General features: G+C 35.3%; 1 protein-coding gene and 1 long non-coding RNA gene across 8 annotated transcripts in view; one reads left to right on the forward strand and one right to left on the reverse strand.

Annotated features, from left to right (window-relative positions):
- Positions 1-20,841, forward strand: part of LOC129740327 (microtubule-associated protein futsch) — a 184,100-nt gene that overhangs the window by 121,295 nt on the left and 41,964 nt on the right. For all 7 annotated transcript variants that reach the window (XM_055731974.1, XM_055731975.1, XM_055731976.1 and 4 more), the window contains exon 3: positions 17,738-17,889. In XM_055731974.1, coding sequence (XP_055587949.1) covers positions 17,769-17,889 — 121 coding nt within the window. In that variant the 5' untranslated portion in view covers positions 17,738-17,768. The remainder of the gene's footprint in view (positions 1-17,737; positions 17,890-20,841) is intronic.
- The window catches only part of LOC129740328 (uncharacterized), a 45,890-nt gene continuing 26,939 nt past the window's right edge, over positions 1,891-20,841 (reverse strand). Inside the window, exon 3 of the long non-coding RNA XR_008736204.1 lies at positions 1,891-3,733. This is a non-coding gene — a long non-coding RNA (uncharacterized LOC129740328). The remainder of the gene's footprint in view (positions 3,734-20,841) is intronic.

Below are 20,841 nucleotides of genomic sequence, written 5' to 3' on the forward strand. Positions count from 1 at the left end.
AATATCTAGTTCTAGAAAAAACGTTCCTTGAATATTGAAGATTCGGATCCTGAATAATACAAATTTTTGTCGCTGACTTGAAAATTGGACTTTTTACAGCTTTTTGGGGATTTGAACCACTGTATCGCGCACACGTTAAATTATCGTGTTGTCTATACTTATCAACGGCAGCAGCGTCCAGACTAGAATAGCATGTTCTAGATAAGTTCAAAAAGAGGAGATTACAGTTGAAGTATTGCTGGAGGGCTTCCGAATCCTTTCCAATCCATGCCACTATACGGAGGGGATTGGCATTGCTGTACGAAATTAGGGTATCGTCGACGAAAAATCGAACTTTACCGTACAGGTTCATCAGCGGGAGATCGTTGATAAAGACTTAGAACATCAGCGGGCCCGAGTTGCTTCCCTGTGGTACTCCTGTCATTATGGACCTTTTTGGCGCTCGATGCTCCTTGTAGGGAAACAAATTGTTGACGAGTTGTTAAATATCTGTCGATTAACTGGAGAGGCTGTCCTCGTATTCTATACCATTTGAATTTCTGTAATAGCAACGAATGATCAATCGTATCGAACGCTTTCATCAGGACCAAGAACAGGGCACCAGCATATTTACGATTGTCCAAATCATCGCACACGTCCACCAATAGTTCCGCAGTTGCGATTAGATGCTACATTCGTTTCGGAAACCATACTGACATGGAAGGTCATACCTTGTTAAGTATTTACTTAGTCTATTTCGATAACTTTATTTAGTATGGGGAGCGTTTACACATTTGATCTATTACCAGATTTGGCAATAGACGCGATTAGGCGTTACGCGGTCTAATTTCATTGCATCGGAATAGACACCGGATCCGATAATTTCATAAGAGAAGTCTGTCAGGATATCCGAAAACGTCAGGTGGGCTTTCACTATTCGTCGTGAACGTCTCTAACCTCAATCTGGAGGACATCCTGGTCGACCTCCATTTGCCGGAACTCATCGATGAAGCTGTCGATTTTTTCCGCTAAGAACTCCTGACTCTTTTCGATTTCCAGTCCAGATCCACAGATACAGATTGCAAACTCGGCTTAATAAAATAAGGTTGAAATTCATTTTCAAAATTCATAGCATAGCATAGCATAGCATTGGGTGACTACACACATCTTGAATTGGCTGATACACGAGGTACAACTAACAATCAAGCCTAACACTTGATGCCAAAATGAGTACGTGGTTTCAATACTCATTTCAAGTGTTATGATTTAGAATCAATGTGGACATCACACCGTGACAAGTCAATGCAATCATATAGGGATAATCTGAACAGCGAAATGAACTTTTCAGGTGCAAGAGAACTCATGCGACCCTACATACAAGGATGCTGTTTAAGATAGGTAGAGGGAGGGTTATTTGCGTTTATAGGAAATCCTACTTGGCAGGTAGGATTGACGGGTGAAAATTATTTAAATGTAATTAAAAATGGAAAGAGCTCACCAAATTGTTGTTGTTGCACAGCATTGACACTCCTCTCTAGAATTTTCAACCTGGTTCCTACATCTTGCTAAGCCGAATAAGCCCGGGCCAATGTCCACCCGATTTCGTCATCCACGGTGAAACAGCAACTTAGTTAGTAGGCAAATCATCTGTTTCGGAAAGCAGTTCATCGGGGAATGTTTAATTTGTTCTTCAAACGATGGTATTTTAAAAATTTCCAAAAAACAAAACCAGCACAAACTTATAAAAAATTGATAAATTTTCGGAGCTTCTGTCAACCACGTCTCTTCAGTTTCGCCGACTACTTAGATCTCGGTTGAAATTCATTTTCAAAACTCAAAGGGAAAATCAAATTTGGATTTCAAATAAGAAAAATCAAGTTTCATTGAGATCCTGTGTGTATTTGTGTTCGTTTAAAAAAAATTGTTATTTATAATTTGAGATCCGAATTGTAAACCTCAAGTTCCGATGCACCCGTTAATGATCTAGTGGACAAACGTTACTAGCCGTAGTAAAACTGCATAACCCGACTTTAACTGCTCATCAAGAGAGCCATCTTCCAAGGACTCGATCGTGAAACCGTCCAGATCATGCTCTAAAATCATCGCAAGCAACCCGAGCCTCTAAAACGGTTTTATCTCCATGGCAGCATCGGTAGATAGTTTTAGTCAAGACCTCCTCAGTCGTCGCCGGACTTGGCCGGGTGTGATCTCACCTGAAACCCGATTTATGTAAGTATGTCGTTCTTCGGGCTGCCCCTCATCATCTGATCTACACTGCATAGAACCCATGCGACCCATATATTGAGCAACTAACTACACTTTTAACAGGTTTAACTTTTGGTGAGGTGTTGCTAGCGACACGCCAAAGTATTACCCATATAAAATAGGCATGCCGTGGTCGCCGCCATTAGGCTCGCGTGAACTTAAGGAGAAGAAAAAAACACAAAAACAACTAAGCAACAAGTGCTGAAAGCCGCCCAAGAATGAAGGAGGGTCCCGGGTAAATGGTGCACACAGTTTTATGATCCCGTTTTAATTTGAACCCGTAACACTGCTCTAAAGCTGAGTTGAGCCGAGCTAAAACTGAGCTTGGTGACCAAAAGGCTGCTGCTGCCGTCTTGCGCTTGTTGGAAGTTGGATGTGCAACGCAGAGACGCGCGCGACCGTGCATAATTAGTCGCGCTCATCGCGCGGGCATTCGTCGCCTTAAACGCAACGGACGGCGACGACGACGCCCTGACCGTGAATCACGGCTTTAACACCCCGCGCGGAACTTGAGGGGGAAAAGTGAGGTTAGATGAACCTCTTTTTGCTTCAAACTTTCAATTGAACTCGTATGTTAGGGAGTAAAGACTCCAAAAGCAGGAAGCCCACTATTTTGAACCACTTGCCAGTGTTGCCAATGTTCATCCTCCGGTTTCATCCTCTCTCTGATAGAAATCTTCTAAACAATAAGCTTTCTGCTCGCACTGGGTTCAACAATTTCCCGGAGGAGTTTCCGTCCATCCGGCGAGTTATAAAGAGCCACCTTGCTTCCTCTCCGCTTTTTTTCTTTCCTCCAGCTCCCTCGAAAAGTCGAAGATTTAATGCGAGCAGAGATCTGCACACTGGGTAAAGTGCCGTTAAATTAGAGTATTTAGTTACCGTTGTTTGGCGAGTGAGCGAGCGGGCGTTTGGCCGGGCTTCCGAAGCACCACGAAATTTTACCACTCTTTTCAATCTTTTCAATACACTACGTATGCGGGTACCGGGGATAAGTATTTGCCCCGGCCAAGAGAGTAAAGCGGCGGCCGCTGATCGGGAAGCTTTTGATCCGGTCGCTTTTTTCCTGCTTGCTTTCTTTGGAGTTTATTGGAATAAGAAGCAAGCAAGCAAGCAAGCCGCCGGAATCTGGTCCGATGGTCGGTTGGTTGAACAAAGATTGCAATCTCTCACCCTGTTGGTTTCGTTTTTTTTTTCACCTTCTCCTCCTTATTTTTCACAGGGGAGATGTGAGGGCAAAGAGGTTTTTCTCTCCTTACAATAAACAAGAATATCATACGGCTTTACACATGTGTTTGGACGCGGTGCCGCCGTCAAGTTTTGCGGAAAAGTTTTCCAGAGCAGCAGTTGAACGCTTGTAAAAATAATTACTGGTGCAAGGTACCTACTCTAATTATCGAGGAAGAAAAAGATTCCTGTTTCTTGCTGCCGAGTTGACTTTCCATGTGTCGTTTGTTCTCCGGTGGAGGCAATTTTCGATGAACGGTGCATTCTGAAATAAAAATAAAGTGATTTAATAAATAATACGGAATAATTAACAATTGTTTATAATAAGTTGAAACAATATTTGTTTTACAGGAGAAATTTAAAAAATCTAGATTGATATTTTCATGAGTGCATGTTACCCTCACGCTTATAAAAATTATCCCGTCAATGATTTTTTTTCTAACCGTGATCAATTTTCAAAATATAGTAGAACCTATGCGAGATGATACGATATATAATCACAGAGAACAGACATCGAGCCCCGAACAAAAATGTGTAGAAAACGTGTGTGAGAATACCAACCTAAGTTTCAAACCAAATTCATAAGTGGACTAACATCCATAAGATGTCGCTACCAGTACAATTATTATTCCATTTTTTTGACACGCTTAGAAATTAATATTCATAGCTTATCTCAAATGAGGCAATTGCAATATATGAGAGTAACACAACTTTTTGTGTAATAAATTTTAAGAACATCTTGATTTAAAAAAAAATGCAAATCATATTTCAATCACACTTTAATCGCTGTCATATATCCTTGCATATGCCCCATATTGTTCAATCAATAATGACGCTGAATTGAAAGTTGAATTCCAAATTTTAAAGTATGTCTGTCAGTAAATAGTTTTCTAGAACAGAGAATGTGAACATAAATGTTATAATTGTTAATTATGGGTCGTTATTCCGGTTGATGTTATATTGTAACTCATGTGTAACTCAGTTATTATTTATTCATTTCTACTGATTACTAACCCTGAGTTACAAGTCCTCATGTATCGATCTCAGGTTACATCAACCAGAATATCGAGCCATAATTTACAATTATAACATTTATGTTCACATTTTCTGTTCTAGTAAACTGTTAACTGATAGTAAAATCCCAACACATACTTTAACACTTGGAATTCAACTTTCAATTCAGCGCCAATATTGTTTGATTGGTGCATATGACAGCGTTCAAGTGTGATTGAAATATGATTTGCATTTTTTTTTTAAATCATGATGTTTTAAAATTTATTACACCAAAATGTGTGTTACTGTCATACATTGCACTGGCCTCATTTGAGATAAGCTATGAATATTAATTTCTAAGCGTGTCGAAAAAATGAAAATAAAAATAGGTGTACCGGTAGCGACATCTTATGGATGTTAGTCCACTTACGAATTTGGTTTGAAACTTAGGTTGGTATTCAAACACACGTGTTGAGCTCCAGCTCGAACTCTGTTCTCTGTGATATAATCGCTAAAATTCTAAAATCAAAAGATCCTCAGAGAAATTTAAAGATCACTCAAGCTACCGCAGCAATGTTTTATGTGAGCATTTCTCTGGTATTGAAGTTTGTAGAAAAATTTAGGAACAAAGATGATCAACCTCATTTTTATAAATTAATTTGTGAGATTCTTAAAAGAAACCCAGACACAACCTCGTTGTGACCTGATGCACATATAAAACCATATTTTTTTCTTTGAAATGATTCTGTCCTCTTATGAGTGTGAAAAGATTTTCGACAAATAATAACATCAAGCTAAAAATATCTTAACACCAGTAAAAAAATCTGTTTAGTTTTTTAGTTATTTTTTAAAACGAGAAATGGAGCCAGTTTGAGTTCTCCAAACTACACGCTCGTTACGAAATACTCAATTTGAAGTACCGTTCAACTCAACCTTAGAAACAAACACAAAAAAGTATTGCATGAAAAGTAGTTTGCAATACCTCTCAAGCACTAGCAGTGATGTCAATTGATTTGTTTTTTTTTTTTTTTCAAAACAAAATATTCATTTTTCTCATACAAACATAAAAGTTCAAATTTACTCTTAAATTTTTTTAACCAAAACAAAGCTTTTTGGACCCCAGGGTTTGATAAATTCAAAAATGATCCTAAATCAACCCAATCATGCTTCCGAAAATCAATCATTTTCACTGAGCCATGCTTGACTACATTCAGAGCCAAAAAATCAAAGTCAAATTTTCCTTCTTCAACCAAATCATACAAACAATCATGCATGACAACGACGCTTCTGTATTTGAAACACTTTTGCGTTACATGATGAGGTAAAAAAGGACGCAGACTATCAGCAACGAACGTCTCGATGCTGATTTCCTTCCCCTAACGACTTTCAACCTTTAGGATCATAACTGATATGTATCAGTTCTGAGCGATCTATGTAGGCTATCAGATGATTTTTTATTTTTCGTTTTGCCTAGAAGGACAAAATCATGACTAGGTAACCGCAATGAACTGTCCAGCATGTGCTACAGCTTTTTTGAACATGTGGTCCTGGTATTTATTCAGATTTTTCCTTTTGAAACATTAATGATCGTCTATCAATAACGAGCATTATCAACAATGATGCGAGGATAGACGTTCGGGAATGATTGAGGGAGCGACGTTCAAAATGTATCACCAAGTATGTCGATCATCGTCGATTAGCCACGTGACGAATAGCAACGGTAGCCTCCGGTGGGGCATGGTATATCTTCTTGTATCAAGTTAGTGTTGATTTTCGACATATATTCAAGGGGTACTTTTACCACGTGCGTATCACAGCACTCGGAGGTAGCATCATTCTAGCTAGAAACCATTCCTGATTGCTTTTCTTGAGCGATTTTCCGACCACTGAACCCAATCAATGGGTCAGCGGCCCCGGAGTAGTATTCCAAGGCCGCTACCCTACAGCCCAAAAATACCTAAAATTAGAAGTATTTAAAAAAATATCAAGAGTGGTAGTGACAGACAACTTTCGTGGTTTTGGCAAATCGAATTTTGAAATAATTCATCTTCCACCTTGAAAAATTGAAGTCACTATTTCCTAATTGTTTGTCCATCAATAACATCGAACATATCTTCAAAAGACAAGGTCGATTCTATCACCAAAAAGTATCAATCATGAGCCAAATGAGTGCTCGATTAAGAGCTCTCGTAAATAACCAAGAGTGGAAAAACTGAAACAACTTCACCGAGCCAGCGACGTATTTCGAAAACCTCCCAAAAGTAAACAAAAACAACCTACCAAGTGATGGGAGATTGGTTTGCCCAAATTGGACTTGAAAAGTTTAGATAGAGAGAACTGAACAAAAAAAACGCTTGATACCGTTACCTGCAACCTTCTCCTCTTAATTCATGCAAAATAACCGGCACAAATTAGCGCCACAAAACGTTCGCTTGATTGATCTTCGCAAATTGTTACTTGCGATTTTTTTAAGAGACTTAATTTGTCGTTTTTTTTTTCTTTTTGCAACCACCAAATTGACTCAGACATCAAAAAGAAACTCGACACACGAAAACTCCCACACCCCACTTTCGACATTTCGACAACTTCACCGACTCGGTTTTTTTTTCTTTCATTTTTCGTTTATTTGCCCATACGAGTAGCACATCAAACTTGAACTTGAACAAAAGCCACCACCAGCCTCAGCCGCCTCGCTCACATGTCTCTAATTTGATAATGAGACACACTGTCAGTGGTGTTTTTTTTTTGTTCGTTGAATATGCGAAAAAAAAGTACACGAAATTGGTTCATGAACTCTCCCGCACGGGGAGGAAGCCACGCCCCCTACCTTCAATCTACCTCCCCAATTTGTTGACCGATTGAAATAAAAAAAAAACGTGCGTGCATCCCCCATGTTAGAACGTGAGAATGTAAACTAAAATGGGGGGATGTGCAGGGGAGATGTGAGGATGGGATATGACTCGAAAAATTGCAGTTATCCGCCAAAAATTTGACCAACTTCTTTCGGAGGCTGTTTCGATCAGTTTTTGAGTCGATCTTCCCTTTGATGAAAAAAAAACCCTCAAAGTCTGATTGAACTTTAGCCTTTTTGTTCCAGCTTATTGTGGTTTCGCTTCTTTTCAGTGCGATCGAAAAAGGAAAAAAACAAAAAACAATTGAACCAATGGAGGTTATGATCCAAAAAAAAGAGATCTGATTTGGATCACCTCAAGTATTGTTTCCCATACTTTGTTTCTTCCAGCTCTATTTTAGTTCGTTTGCAAACGTTTCAACCGATTGAAAGGAACTGATCGGATCGAGCTGATGCTTGTTAGATTTTTTTTTCGATCTCAATTCTTTTTCAAATTTTTATCATTTTTAGGACATCGATTCCCAAAAGAGAAAAAAAAAATCTCGAACACCCAAAATTCAAAAAACATAGCGATGTTTTTAAAGTTAGGAAATCTGGAGTGTCTATTGTTTCAATTCTGTCATTTTTGTCATTTTGTTGTAGTTTTTGTCTATTTGTAATTTTTATCTTTATCTTTATTTTTGTCATTTTTGTCATTTTTGTCACTTGTGTCATTTTTTGTCATTTTTGTCATTTTTGTCATTTTTGTCATTTTTGTCATTTTTGTCATTCTTGTCATTTTTGTCATTTTTGTCATTTTTGTCATTTTTGTCATTTTTGTCATTTTTGTCATTTTTGTCATTTTTGTCATTTTTGTCATTTTTGTCATTTTTGTCATTTTTGTCATTTTTGTCATTTTTGTCATTTTTGTCATTTTTGTCATTTTTGTCATTTTTGTCATTTTTGTCATTTTTGTCATTTTTGTCATTTTTGTCATTTTTGTCATTTTTTGTCATTTTTGTCATTTTTGTCATTTTTGTCATTTTTGTCATTTTTGTCATTTTTGTCATTTTTGTCATTTTTGTCATTTTTGTCATTTTTGTCATTTTTGTCATTTTTGTCATTTTTGTCATTTTTGTCATTTTTGTCATTTTTGTCATTTTTGTCATTTTTGTCATTTTTGTCATTTTTGTCATTTTTGTCATTTTTGTCTTTTTAGTGTAATTTTTGTGCCATTTTTCATTAATTTTGTGTTATTTTTGTGTCATTTTTGTGCCATTATTGTGTTAATTTTGTGCTATTTTTGTGCCATTATTGTGTAACTTTTGTGAATTTTGTGTGTCATTTTTATTATGTAATATTTGTAATTTTTTTGTCATTTTTGCCATTTTTGCCATTTTTGCCATTTTTGTCATTTTGGTCATTTTGGTCATTTTGGTCATTTTGGTCATTTTGGTCATTTTGGTCATTTTGGTCATTTTGGTCATTTTGGTCATTTTGGTCATTTTGGTCATTTTGGTCATTTTGGTCATTTTGGTCATTTTGGTCATTTTGGGCATTTTGGTAATTTTGGTCATTTTGGTCATTTTGGGCATTTTGGTCATTTTTGTCATTTTTGTCATTTTTGTTGTAATTTTTGTCATTTTTGTATTTTTTGCCATTTTTGTCATTTTTTTCATTTTTATCATTTTTGTCATTTTTGTCATTTTGGTCATTTTTGTCGTTTTTGTCATTTTTGAAATTTTTGTAATTTTGTGTGTTATTTTCTTCATTTTCGTCATTTTGTCATTTTTGCCATTTTTGGCATTTTTATCATTTTCATCATTTTTGTCAATTTTGTCATTTTTGTCATTTTTGTCATTTTTGTCATTTTTGTCATTTTTGTCATTTTTGTCATTTTTGTCATTTTTGTCATTTTTGTCATTTTTGTCATTTTTGTCATTTTTGTCATTTTTGTCATTTTTGTCATTTTTGTTATTTTTGTCATTTTTGTCATTTTTGTCATTTTTGTCATTTTTGTCATTTTTGTCATTTTTGTCATTTTTGTCATTTTTGTCATTTTTGTCATTTTTGTCATTTTTGTCATTTTTGTCATTTTTGTCATTTTTGTCATTTTGGTCATTTTTGTCATTTTTGTCATTTTTTTCATTTTTGTCATTTTTGTCATTTTTGTCATTTTTGTCATTTTTGTCATTTTTGTCATTTTTGTCATTTTTGTATGGGTGTCAGTTTTTGAACTTGATTCTTTGTCATGGCTTCAATATGAAAAAAGAAAAGAATTTGCAAAATTTTCGACAATCGAACAGTCCAAAAATCTTCAGTTGAAAAATCCCCAAAAAATCAATTTACAGACGATCAAAAGACGCTCGAGCCATTGTCGTTTGTGCTCATTCGAAGGAAATTAATATCATCAGATGACGAACAGATTAAAACTTTCCCCTGAAAGAAAAAAACCCAATGAAGTCATCTCTCCATCTTTCCCAACACCTGAGTCAGATTCAATTACGACCGACTCAAGTAATCCTCGCAGCATCCGGTCAATCGGAAAGAAACCAAAACCGAAAACCCCAAACGTGCCAAATCACATCCAGTTCAACTTGAGATAAAACCCACTTATGGTAGTGCCGATCAATATCAATGAGAAGATAATAAAAGGAAGCAAAAATAACAACAAAAAAGTATCAACAAGGAAACCATTCATCGAAGTTACGTAACAACTTGTTGTTGTTCGTTCTTCAAAGGGACTTCCAAACTTCCACTGACCATCCCCTGTCCACCATCTATTTGTTGTCCAACAACTTTCAGAAAAATAAAAGGAGCAGGGCGACAACCAGCATCAACCCCTGTGAGTTTGCTAATAAACCAACCAACTGGTTTTTATTCGGAACAATTCAGAGTGGCTGGCTGTTCCACTTTTGGCGTTCAACTTTGCGGAGAGTAACGATTATGCTGGATCAACATTCTCCAGTTGAGATGGTCCAAAATGGCGTAACTTTTTCCATTAAAGTCTTAGACGTTTGAAACCTTCACAAAAGCCTTATTAAAACTTTTATAATTCTTTTACTGAAAGAGGCGCTATTAAAGGATGACCCCTAACGAGCTACGACCGAAACCGTTGACTTTACTCGTTAATCGTCATCTCACACGCTAGCTCGCTTCGGAACTTGGAGGCTGCTGCTGGTTGGCCGTGATCTTGAACGCATCGCGGGCCGCATATATTCTTCGGCACCGCGCGCCGACCCGTTAAGACACGATGATGACGAAGTGTTGTGACCGGTTCGCTCGTCTCGGATGATCGTCATCGTCGTCGACGTCGGTCGTGATCGATCACCTCACCACACACCATGTTAACGTATGAGGTGGTTCGTCGTGTTTCTTGTTGGTTTGGTGAACTCGAACTTGACCGCTGGCTGCGCTCGGTGACGCTATTGAGTGAGGTTAAGTCAGTTGATGCTTTAAGGTGGTTCCGCGTGTGTTGTCGTTGAGCATCGTTTATGAACCATTTGTAATGAGTATGACATCAATTTATTATTTATGGCTTCTGTTCTTGCTAGTGACATTAAACTTATGAGAGCTTAGTTAGATGTTCTCAGCTCATTACAAAACTCATTTATATTACATTTCCGATACTTATCCTATCATACAATCATAACTTTAAAATAGGATCGCTGCTAAATCTTTCTCAATTATTGTCCATCCCAGTAATGACTGGACGGATTGTTTCATTGCAATAATAATGAAAAGAAAAAAAAATTAATACAAAATGTTGAAAATATTGCACATCACATTAGTTTCCTCTTATTTACACGTTCCCGATTTCAAACTCAGAAAAGAATTGTTTTGGTTCAAAACAGCAGTTCAGTGGCAGCCTTCAACTTTGAGTTGGACTGGTCAATCTCAAAACTAAGTTCTGACAGGAATACTTAGGGAGGACTTGAGGATCAACCTCATAACATACGTTTTGAAGCTGGTGACTAGGCTTGACAAACATATGTTGCAACACATCATATTACGAAATATCATATTACGAAAATATAAATCAAATAAAATCTTGAAATAAACCTTCCTTGAAATTAAACTTTAACTGAACTTAACAACTTTTGCTTATGGAAAAATTTTATCGTTGAGGATTTGTTTTATAATTTTTACTATAATTGCATAACTACAGGGGCTAAAGAAGATGAATTTCAGTACTTTTTCGGTTGTACTTTTACACACCTCAATTTTTTCCAAAATTAGGACTGACTTATAGTGATATAATTCTTGTCGAAGTTGTTTAAAAAATAACTGATATAATTTAACTTATACGAAAAGAAAATATTGTACATACAACATCATTGTACAACATTGTACATGTGTTGATTTTTTTTTTAAATCGAGAATGAAGATAACTATCGTTTGACTGTCTGTAATTTAAACAAATTTTTTATTCGAGTGAGAGTAAATAAAGGATTCATCCTTGCGAATAATTGGCAAGGATGAAAATTCCGGAAAAAAACAACAACAACGAGGAAGAGTAAATTGTGTTGAAGTTTGAAATTGCTTATTTAATGCATATGTTAAATAAAAAAAAAGGTTCCGGTATTTGTGAAACAATTTTGACAAGAATTTTTAAAAAATCTAATTTTAAGTCAGTCTTAGAAGATTTCCAGATTCAGGGAAAAAAAATTTTAAGTGTGAAAAACTACAATCGAAAAAGTGTTGAAAGTCATGTTCTTTAGCCCCTGTAGTTATGCAATTATAGTAAAAATTATCAAAAAAAATTCTTAAACGATAAAGTTTTAAGTCCAGCGTCATGTAATCTTCTACAAAGCCTAGGCAGTGCCAGACGTCTGAAGCCATTTCTAAGTCATTTGACATCGAACAGTCATCAACATGTACGTACAAGTTTTGTTTTTAAAATTTAATGATGGAATTTTCCTTATTTATCCATTGTCATACTGATGCATGTTTATATAATTAAGTTAAAATTTAAACGATTATTTTACATTACATAAATTTCATACTATTGGAATATGAACCTCTTCACGACGCGATTGCGAGCTGTGCTTTCAAAGGGCTGTCTAAAAGAACCCATTTGCGAGCGTCTGTTTTTGTTACGATGCACAGCGATCCAAAAGGGCTAAAAGTGAAACTTTTTTCGTAGCGCCTTTGTCTTTCATCTTTTCTCTTAAGTGTCTTCAGAACATTTGCTTCTTCAAATATGCTTCATAACTTGAAAGCACCAACAGTTAGTCAAAGTCCACTATAAAAAAATGAAAATTTTAACTTTTTATTTCGATAGATAGAACTTTACTTTATGCTACAAAGTTGTAGAATACGTAAAAATATGAAACTTTGTTCAATACATCAAAACTCTATCTCTTTTCAAAGCAGAATTATAAAGGTTTTATTTTGAAAGTTATTTAAAAGTTAGTTTGTTAAACTTAACTTCAGTTAGATGAGGATTTACATGAATAAAATGTTCTGAACATTGTTAGGGCATTCAAATCACACGTTTTGCACAAGATTTCAACATTCTACGACGTTTCCTAGCCAACTTATTGCAACTTCAAGTTTAACTTTTACTCAACTTCACGTGCGTTTATTGCAAAAACGTGCAAGTGAATTTTTGAAACTAATGAACCACATTAAAGCTTGAACTAAGTGCAATAAATTGGTGTTGTTGTCATTTGTCTCCCCGCGCTTATTTTTGAACACAACAAGCATATATTTGATGTGTTTTACGTGTTTCCATACAAAAATAATTTTCAACTGACTTCTGACTTCGTTTTGCATAGCATTTGCGTAGCCTGGAAATCAAATTTTCCATTTTTCGTGAAACACACTTTAAAAAGTCAAAGTCGAGCAAATTCCAAAATATTTTTCGAAAAGATAAATTTTTAGTTAATCAAAGGTGAGAAGATTGAAATATTGAGATTTGAAATTTGCAGAAGAAAATTGTTGGTGCAGTTTTCTTTGAATTCTTTTTCAAAATCGACATCCCTTAACGACTGTTAAATTTCCATAAAAACTGAATAAATCACTTTCTTTAGTTGTTCGGGCTTGTGATATAGCTCAGTTGGCAAGTCTGTTGTCTCCTGAGCCGATGTCCGCGAGTTCGAGCCCAAGAGTAAACATCGAACACAGTTGTACCGGATAGTTTTTCAATAACGATCCGCCAACTGCAACGTTGATAAAGTCGCGAATGCCATAAAGATGGTAAAACGACTATAATCGAAACAAAAAAACTTTCTTTAGTTGTTCACTATCAAATAGATTTTCTACATGGTTTTATTTCAAGAAAAAAATCTTAAAATTGCTATAGAAAAGAAGAATTTGAACTGAAATGAATAATTACATCTTATGTTCAAAATTTATTGAAAAAAAAGGTGTCCACTACTAAAAACATTATAAATTATTTATTAAAGACAATAAAAATACTTTTTTTATATAATTTTTAGTTTCACCATATTCACGGGGAAAATTTCTTTTTGATAAAATCGAAAAACTACTGTACTACCTATTTTTACTAAAATAAAAGAAAATCGTTGGACAACTTGGAAATAGGGAAAAGGGCCCAAGAATAGGACACTTTCGACCATGATGCTCGATTTTTAACCTGACATTATTTTTTTCAATATTCACCAATCAATTAAGGTGCGAATGGTCTGTTTTTCCCTCTTTTGTCCCTATGAAGATTTTGTCACTTCATAAAATAATTGCTGTCTCTTTTTTGTTTAATATCTGCTTCATTTTTAACCTCAATATTTCCTTTTTTATTAAACTTTTGTCCCATTTTTCCTCATTTATGACTTAAATTTGTCTCGATTTTTTTCTGGTTCGAGACTCAATTTTGTTGAATCCATGCTTCCTTTTTGTCGCGTTTTCCTTTTTTGTCTAACTTTGATCTTTTTTTTTGTAACATTGTTCTCATTTCTGTCTCATTTTGTCACATTTCTGTGCCGTATTTGTCTCATGTTTGTCCGATAATTGTTTTATTTTCGTCATTTTTTTTTTTATTATTTTGTCTTATTGTTGTGTCTTTGTTGTCTTATTCCGTTGAAATTTCGTCGAAATTTGGTTTAACTTCTATCTCATTTTTGTTAGACTCTTGTCTCATTAGGCTCGTTTTCTCTCATTAATGTCTCATTTTTGTGTAATTTTTTTTTTCATTTTTATAAATTAATTTTTTATTTTGTACAATTTATGTTTCATCTTTCTCCTATTTGTTCTATTCTTACCCTTTTTGTCTCATTTTGGACTTTTTCTGTGTAATGTTCTCTCATATTTGTCACAAAAAAAGTATCTTCTTTGACTGTCTATCATTTTCGAAAGTTTTAGTTGGCCATATCAAGACAAATTTTCTTAAACTATTCTAGATTCCAGATAAGTTAACTAATTGAAAAAATGGAAATAAGGGTGGCCCTAAATTACACTATGTCAGAAACTCTGGGGGCTCAACTTTCAAATGATAGCTCTTAGGGTGTAAGTAATAAACTTTTACGTGGCGGTGATTCAGAAAAAAACGATGTTTGAAGGTCGCACTCGTTAGATTTTTGAAAAAGGCCTTTTTTTAACTTTTTCTTCCTAATAACACTTGTATATCTTGAAAAAGTGCCTCTTGTATTAAAAAATAAATAAATTAAAAAAATGTTGGAACTGTTTCTGACTCTCAATTCTCAACGAACTCCAAAGATGCGCAATGTTATGAAGTAGCAATTTGGATCTGCTTTAGATGGCTTTGAATTTGATGGGATTTAAGTAAGGTTGCCACATTTTTTTCAGCACGTATCCGTGCTGGAAAAATCAGGACAATTTATATAAAAACCTTGCAAAATCCGAGAATTCGATTTAAAAATCCTGGCAAATTTTGTCAAAATCCATAAATTACGCAACAAAAATCAAGAAAAAAATGGAAAAAACTTATCGACAGATTTTACATCGTGTGTTGGGCATCTAAAAAACCATTCATGATTGTTTTTATAAAACTTGCTCATAAAATTTTGGTTGTAGAGGCATAAATAAATTTTAAAACCAAATTTGTAGTTTTTTTTTTTGTTTGATTTGCCAAATAAAGTGAACAAACCCGGGCAAAGTCAAGGGATTTTTCATTTAAATCCGGGCAACCGGGCTGGAGCGGACTGTTCCCTAATTTTGTATCCACCGGGCAAACCCGGATAAAATCGGCCAATCTGGCAACCTTAGATTAGATCAATCTTTGAACCGAATAAACTTCTGATATCATTTTTTTCCATCTTTCTATTGATTCTTGAAACACTAGAAATAGCCATGTCTAGTTTCCAGTCTTTTAATTGACTGGAGATCATGTAACCCATACTTGGGTGACGGTTTGGCCAACGTAATATGGATACTACAAAATAAATTTTAAATAAAAAGTCTAGAAATAACTAGTTATAGCCCTACACTTTCTTCTGTAAAGTTGTACTTCCTAATATTGCGCATTTTTTCGGTTCGTTGTTGATTGAAAACCTTAATCTAAAGAACAGTTTTTTTGGGAATTTTAAATATTTTATTTGTACAAAAAGGTCATAACATTGCAGAATTTAAAGAAATACATACATACAAATTGAGAGTTCAAAACAGTCCGAACAAATGTTTTGTTTAAACGTTACATTATAAAAAAATTGAGAGACACATCATTGATACCTTTTCAAGATCTGAAAATTTCATTAAGAAAAAGTGTCGTGAAATGTAGCCTTTTTTTTATAAATCGAACAAGTGCGACCTCTAAACATTGTTTTTCTGAGTCCCCGACATATGAATATGGGTTTCATACAACATGAGCTAATATTTGAAGGTTGAGCCCCCAGAATCGCACACTTAGTACAATTTTGGGCCACCCTAATGTGGATGCTGTAGGCTGGTCCTGGATATCAATTTTGGTTCCTCCTTGCTAAAGAAGTAGAAGTGGATTTGGTAGTGACAGCAAGGCAGCAAAAGGAAAACAAACTCTCAAAAGTGCAACAACACGCTGTCCTACGATCATAAATATAGAGCAATCGACTTCAGGTTGCCGATAACTTGACTCAACTTGACTCGACTCGACTCTTAAGGTACACGCATCTTCTGTCTGTTTGAACTACTTCTTGAGTAAACAGTTCAGCGTAATTGAATCGATCGAGACCAACCAACCTTCAGAAAGGGGGGGTTGACCAACAAATTGTTTCATTTCTCGCGCTTCGGATCCGGTTTTTTCGCGCTTGCAAAACTCAGTAAATGTTCCAGGGTATCCCTCAAAGATTGTTAGGAGCAGTAGCAGCTAACAGATACTCGCAAGCGAATCTGGTAGTTAGAGGTTCGCTTTTATGGATGCAACCAGTTTTTACAGTAATCATAATCATACGCCACTTATTTACACTTACAGGAAAGCTGGTTTGCCGTACTGACATAAATTCCCAAGATGGGCGAAGAAAAGGTCCCTAGATTAGATCGATTCGTAGAATTTTGGAACGATCAACAACAATTGATCTTGTACACTGGCTCTCTTTTGCAGATTCTTCTTTTACTCAATCGGCGGTGGAGAAAGTTTTCATTTTCTTCCTTCTTTTACTTTTCAATGCTGCTCAATGGTAATTATATCGGTGTTGAACTACCTGATTTCATTCAACTCGATCCCCTAGTATTAGCCAAGCGGGACACGTTCGAAGCGAATAATAAAAGCCCCCGCCGCTGCTAATCCCACCTTTATCTTCCTTTGATCAACCTCTCTCGTTTGAACCAAGTCCGATTGGCCAGACACAATTCGGATCGGATCGGATTCACCTTTTCCACAATCCAACAATCAAGAGCGCTAATTTCACTTGGGCGCGCTCGCCATCCGAAAGATACCGATTCGAGTGCTTCTTGAGCGCCTTAAGTCGATAATTTGGTAATCGATTGTAGGTCACTATATTTAGTTGCTGATTTTTCTCTGGTGTGTGAGTCTCTTCCACATCCACTATTTCACCCATCTCGATGCTCGATGCTCCTCAATCCTCGATCAATAATGGGAAGATTCGAGAAAATCAGACCCCTCAGCCATCATTATTTGACATTTGTTAGCCAAGACTCCAGCCAACTCAACGTGGCACGATTAATTGCCAATTTGAGAACGGCACACAGAGGGAAGAAGGGTTCGTCGCTGGCCCATTGATTCAAGTCACTCAGATCGAAAGTCTCTTCGATTGGAGATTCTTCTAATCACACTGTGGTGTGGCGTTTCTTCGACTTTCAACCAAACGCATTTATATATTTTCTTTCGTCGGATGCTCCTCTTTTCTTCGGGTTCACCTTTTTTCTCAAGTTTTTTTTTTTGTTCGAAGTGGTTGCAGCAATTAAACGTGTGTGTAGTTGAACCATATTTGCTGACCCAGTTACAGATTTTTTTTTTCTTTTCACTTCTCAACTTGTGTACATCTGTAGTTCTAATTTCGATTTTTCTCCTTTCTTTTCCTTAATTTGCAGGCTATAAGGAACCAGTCGAATCGGTCCGGCCATGATCGACAGGAGTTCGAGCCTTCGAGGGCTCGAGCCAACAACGACGCCGACGATGGCGGTCAACTTGCTGATGATGGTCACACTGGCAGCCCTGCTGCCCCCGACGCTGGTGCAAGCTGGTAAGTTTTCTCTTTAAAAAAAATTTATTAATAAAAGCTACAATCGGTTGAAAATTTGTGTTATAGGAAATTTGCATTAAACCAATTAAGACGTTTAGTTCAGCATTGAAAATTTTCGAAATTTCGGGAAAAATTTATCATGATTTTCAATTTCTAGCTTGACAAAAATAACAACCAAGTTTTGCAATTATACCAAAAATTAAGCATTGGTGAAAACAGAGTTTTTAACATACAAAAAAGTATCATCACCAAAATGTTAGCGTTTTTTGGTTAATTGTCACAATATTTATTAATTTTTTATATCGTTACTTTGAAATACAATTGGTTGTGCTAACACTTAGAGTCATCTCTTTTCTTCCAATAAAACATTCTGCAAGAGAAAATATCGTGATGGAAATAAATACATTTCAAGCTCCACGATCGCAAGCGTGGCTCATTAGAACTAGTTCCACATCGCCAATGGAACGACCAATAAAGGCGCCGGCCACGTCCTAGTAGTCAATGAATAGATTAAAAAATGTAGAAAGGGATGAAAGATCAATTATGTGCTTGAGGACCGAGGTCACCTCTCCATCCAAGCAAAACAATTTTGATTTGGAGGCTGGGGTAAAAAATATGATCGTGAGACACTTTTGAATAGTGTGATCAAAACTATCAAGCCTATTCTTCTACCTTCCTATCATGGTCGTAATAAAATTTTGATGAACGACTAAAGTGAATCAAGAGTAACAATCTCGTCACAGAACTAAAGCCAAAACCTCGAAATCTTATCCCAGGTTCACAATCCAACAACAGTTTTTCAAAAAAATTCTTACTTGCTGATAGGCATTTAAAGACTGTACTCGGAAAACACTATCAAAAGTTATTCAGAAAAAAAAAGCTGATGCATGAATTTTGGGTACAGTCCTTATCTCCAATATCGAATTTTCAATAACATTGGACTCTAAAAAGTTGCCTGATTCCCCGGATTTTGCGCGAATGTTTTTAGAAAAGTTTATCCAAATAAACTAGCTGATGTGTTTCGATAAAGAAAAAAAAACAACTTTTCGAGTTTTTTCTTTTTGATTTTAATTGAAAAATTCTCAAATTTGCCTGGATATTGCCCAGATTTTGGATTGTTAACTTTGAAAGGTTTTTAGATAAAATAGCCCGGATTTGCTCTGTCCGGATAAGTCTAGTGTAACATTTCATAAGGGCGAAACTAGCTGATAGCTCGAAACGAGAAAAATGCGATTGAAATTTCGGAAAATCTTATCAAATCCTATTTAAAAAATCGACCACTTTTTGTTTAAGAAAATCAAGAAATGTGGATTATATTCACTTATTTTTCGTTGGTGACAAAGAATTTTAACCTTTATCTCTAAATTTCAGATATTTTCGAGTTTCGCCGTTTTTTGTTTTTGATTCCGGTTACGTCTGCAAGTTTCGCCCAATCGATCGGTCGTTTTTATTTGGGTTTAGAAGTTTCGCCCTTTGGTACTACACGAAAATATTTATTAAGCCGTTTTTTTCACACGCAATCAACTCAGGTACGCCTCTTGGCCCTACACGAATAGAAAAACTAACCCCATTTTGAATAGGTTTAACTTCACGTTTCAACGGAAATGCTTCCACAAGAAGTTTCACCCAACTGAATTTTATCAATTTTTTTAAAGTTTTAAGTGATTTTAAGATGAAACCGAATTTATTAGTTAAAGTACAATTGCATACATCCGAAATGACCGTTAAATCGATTTGTTACAATTTGGCAGTTTGGCTCTATTGAACTGTTACGCTAGAAGTGCGGAAAAATACCTTGTGAGCTTAGGTTTGAATCTTTTCCTATGTTTAGGTTGCATTTTTTTATATTTTCTGTGACCGGATTGTGGAATCTGTATCCAGTTTATTATGTTCGATTTCCAGTTCAGTTCATCATTGGAACGAAATCATGATATGAATCTTGGTTTCCAATTTAAAACTAAAACTAGATTCATTTTCCATGTTCGAAACTCATCATGCCGGAATATTAAAAGAAAATGTTTAAAATTACGCATTATTTTTACTCTCAATTCTTATGCAGAATTGAAATTAAAAAAAATCCATAATGGTGATCTGGAGTTGAAATATCAGAGTTTCATCATACGGAATTTTCATTCAGATTTGCTAGTTGAATTGCGAATAAATAATTGAAGAAAGAATTCATATAGAAAATCAAAAATTCAAAATTCAAATAAGTGATTTCTAGTTAAGGATATTGTAATAAAATGCCATTTGTAGACAATAATTGTTGAGAAATTTTATTTGGAATTTAGTTTCAGAAATCGATTTCAAATTTTTCGAATTCAGAATTATATTCAGTTTAAAAATGCAGGATTTGAATTCGGAATTGAAATTCAAAATTGGCCACAGGTGAAATACCACTATTATAAAAAAAAATCAGAACTCATTTTCAAGATTGCGTTCTGTGTAAAATCTAAATTTTAAATTAATTTTTAACATAATTTTAAAAATGAAATAAATTATTCATAATAATTTATTGTTGATAAAATAACTTGTACTTAATCTTCAGGTTCAGGAAAATTCAGCTGGAAATTAAATTTTATTGGTTTGTTGTTTAACATTATTTGGCCTGCCTTCGACCAGACCGAACTGAGCGCCATTAGAAAATTTAAAAACAACTAAAACTAAATCTCGAGTTATTCATATCTTAGATCGCAAAACCGAATACAAATGATTAAAATGAATTCCTTGAATTATAAACTATTGATTCTAGCTCATTGACATCAAAGATTTTGTTTCTAGTTGAAAATATTTGCACATGAAGTTCAAGTGTCTCGAAAAAATGCTGATGGCTTTCAGCTCGGTCTGGTCGAATCCCGACCATTTATGAAGTAGATACTTCAAAAACAAAGATTTAAACTCAAACCTGAATGTTTACATGATTTGAAAATAAATCCGATTTGAAACATAAAC

The sequence above is a fragment of the Uranotaenia lowii genome, chromosome 1, assembly GCF_029784155.1.
Source record: "Uranotaenia lowii strain MFRU-FL chromosome 1, ASM2978415v1, whole genome shotgun sequence".
NCBI lineage: Eukaryota > Metazoa > Arthropoda > Insecta > Diptera > Culicidae > Uranotaenia > Uranotaenia lowii.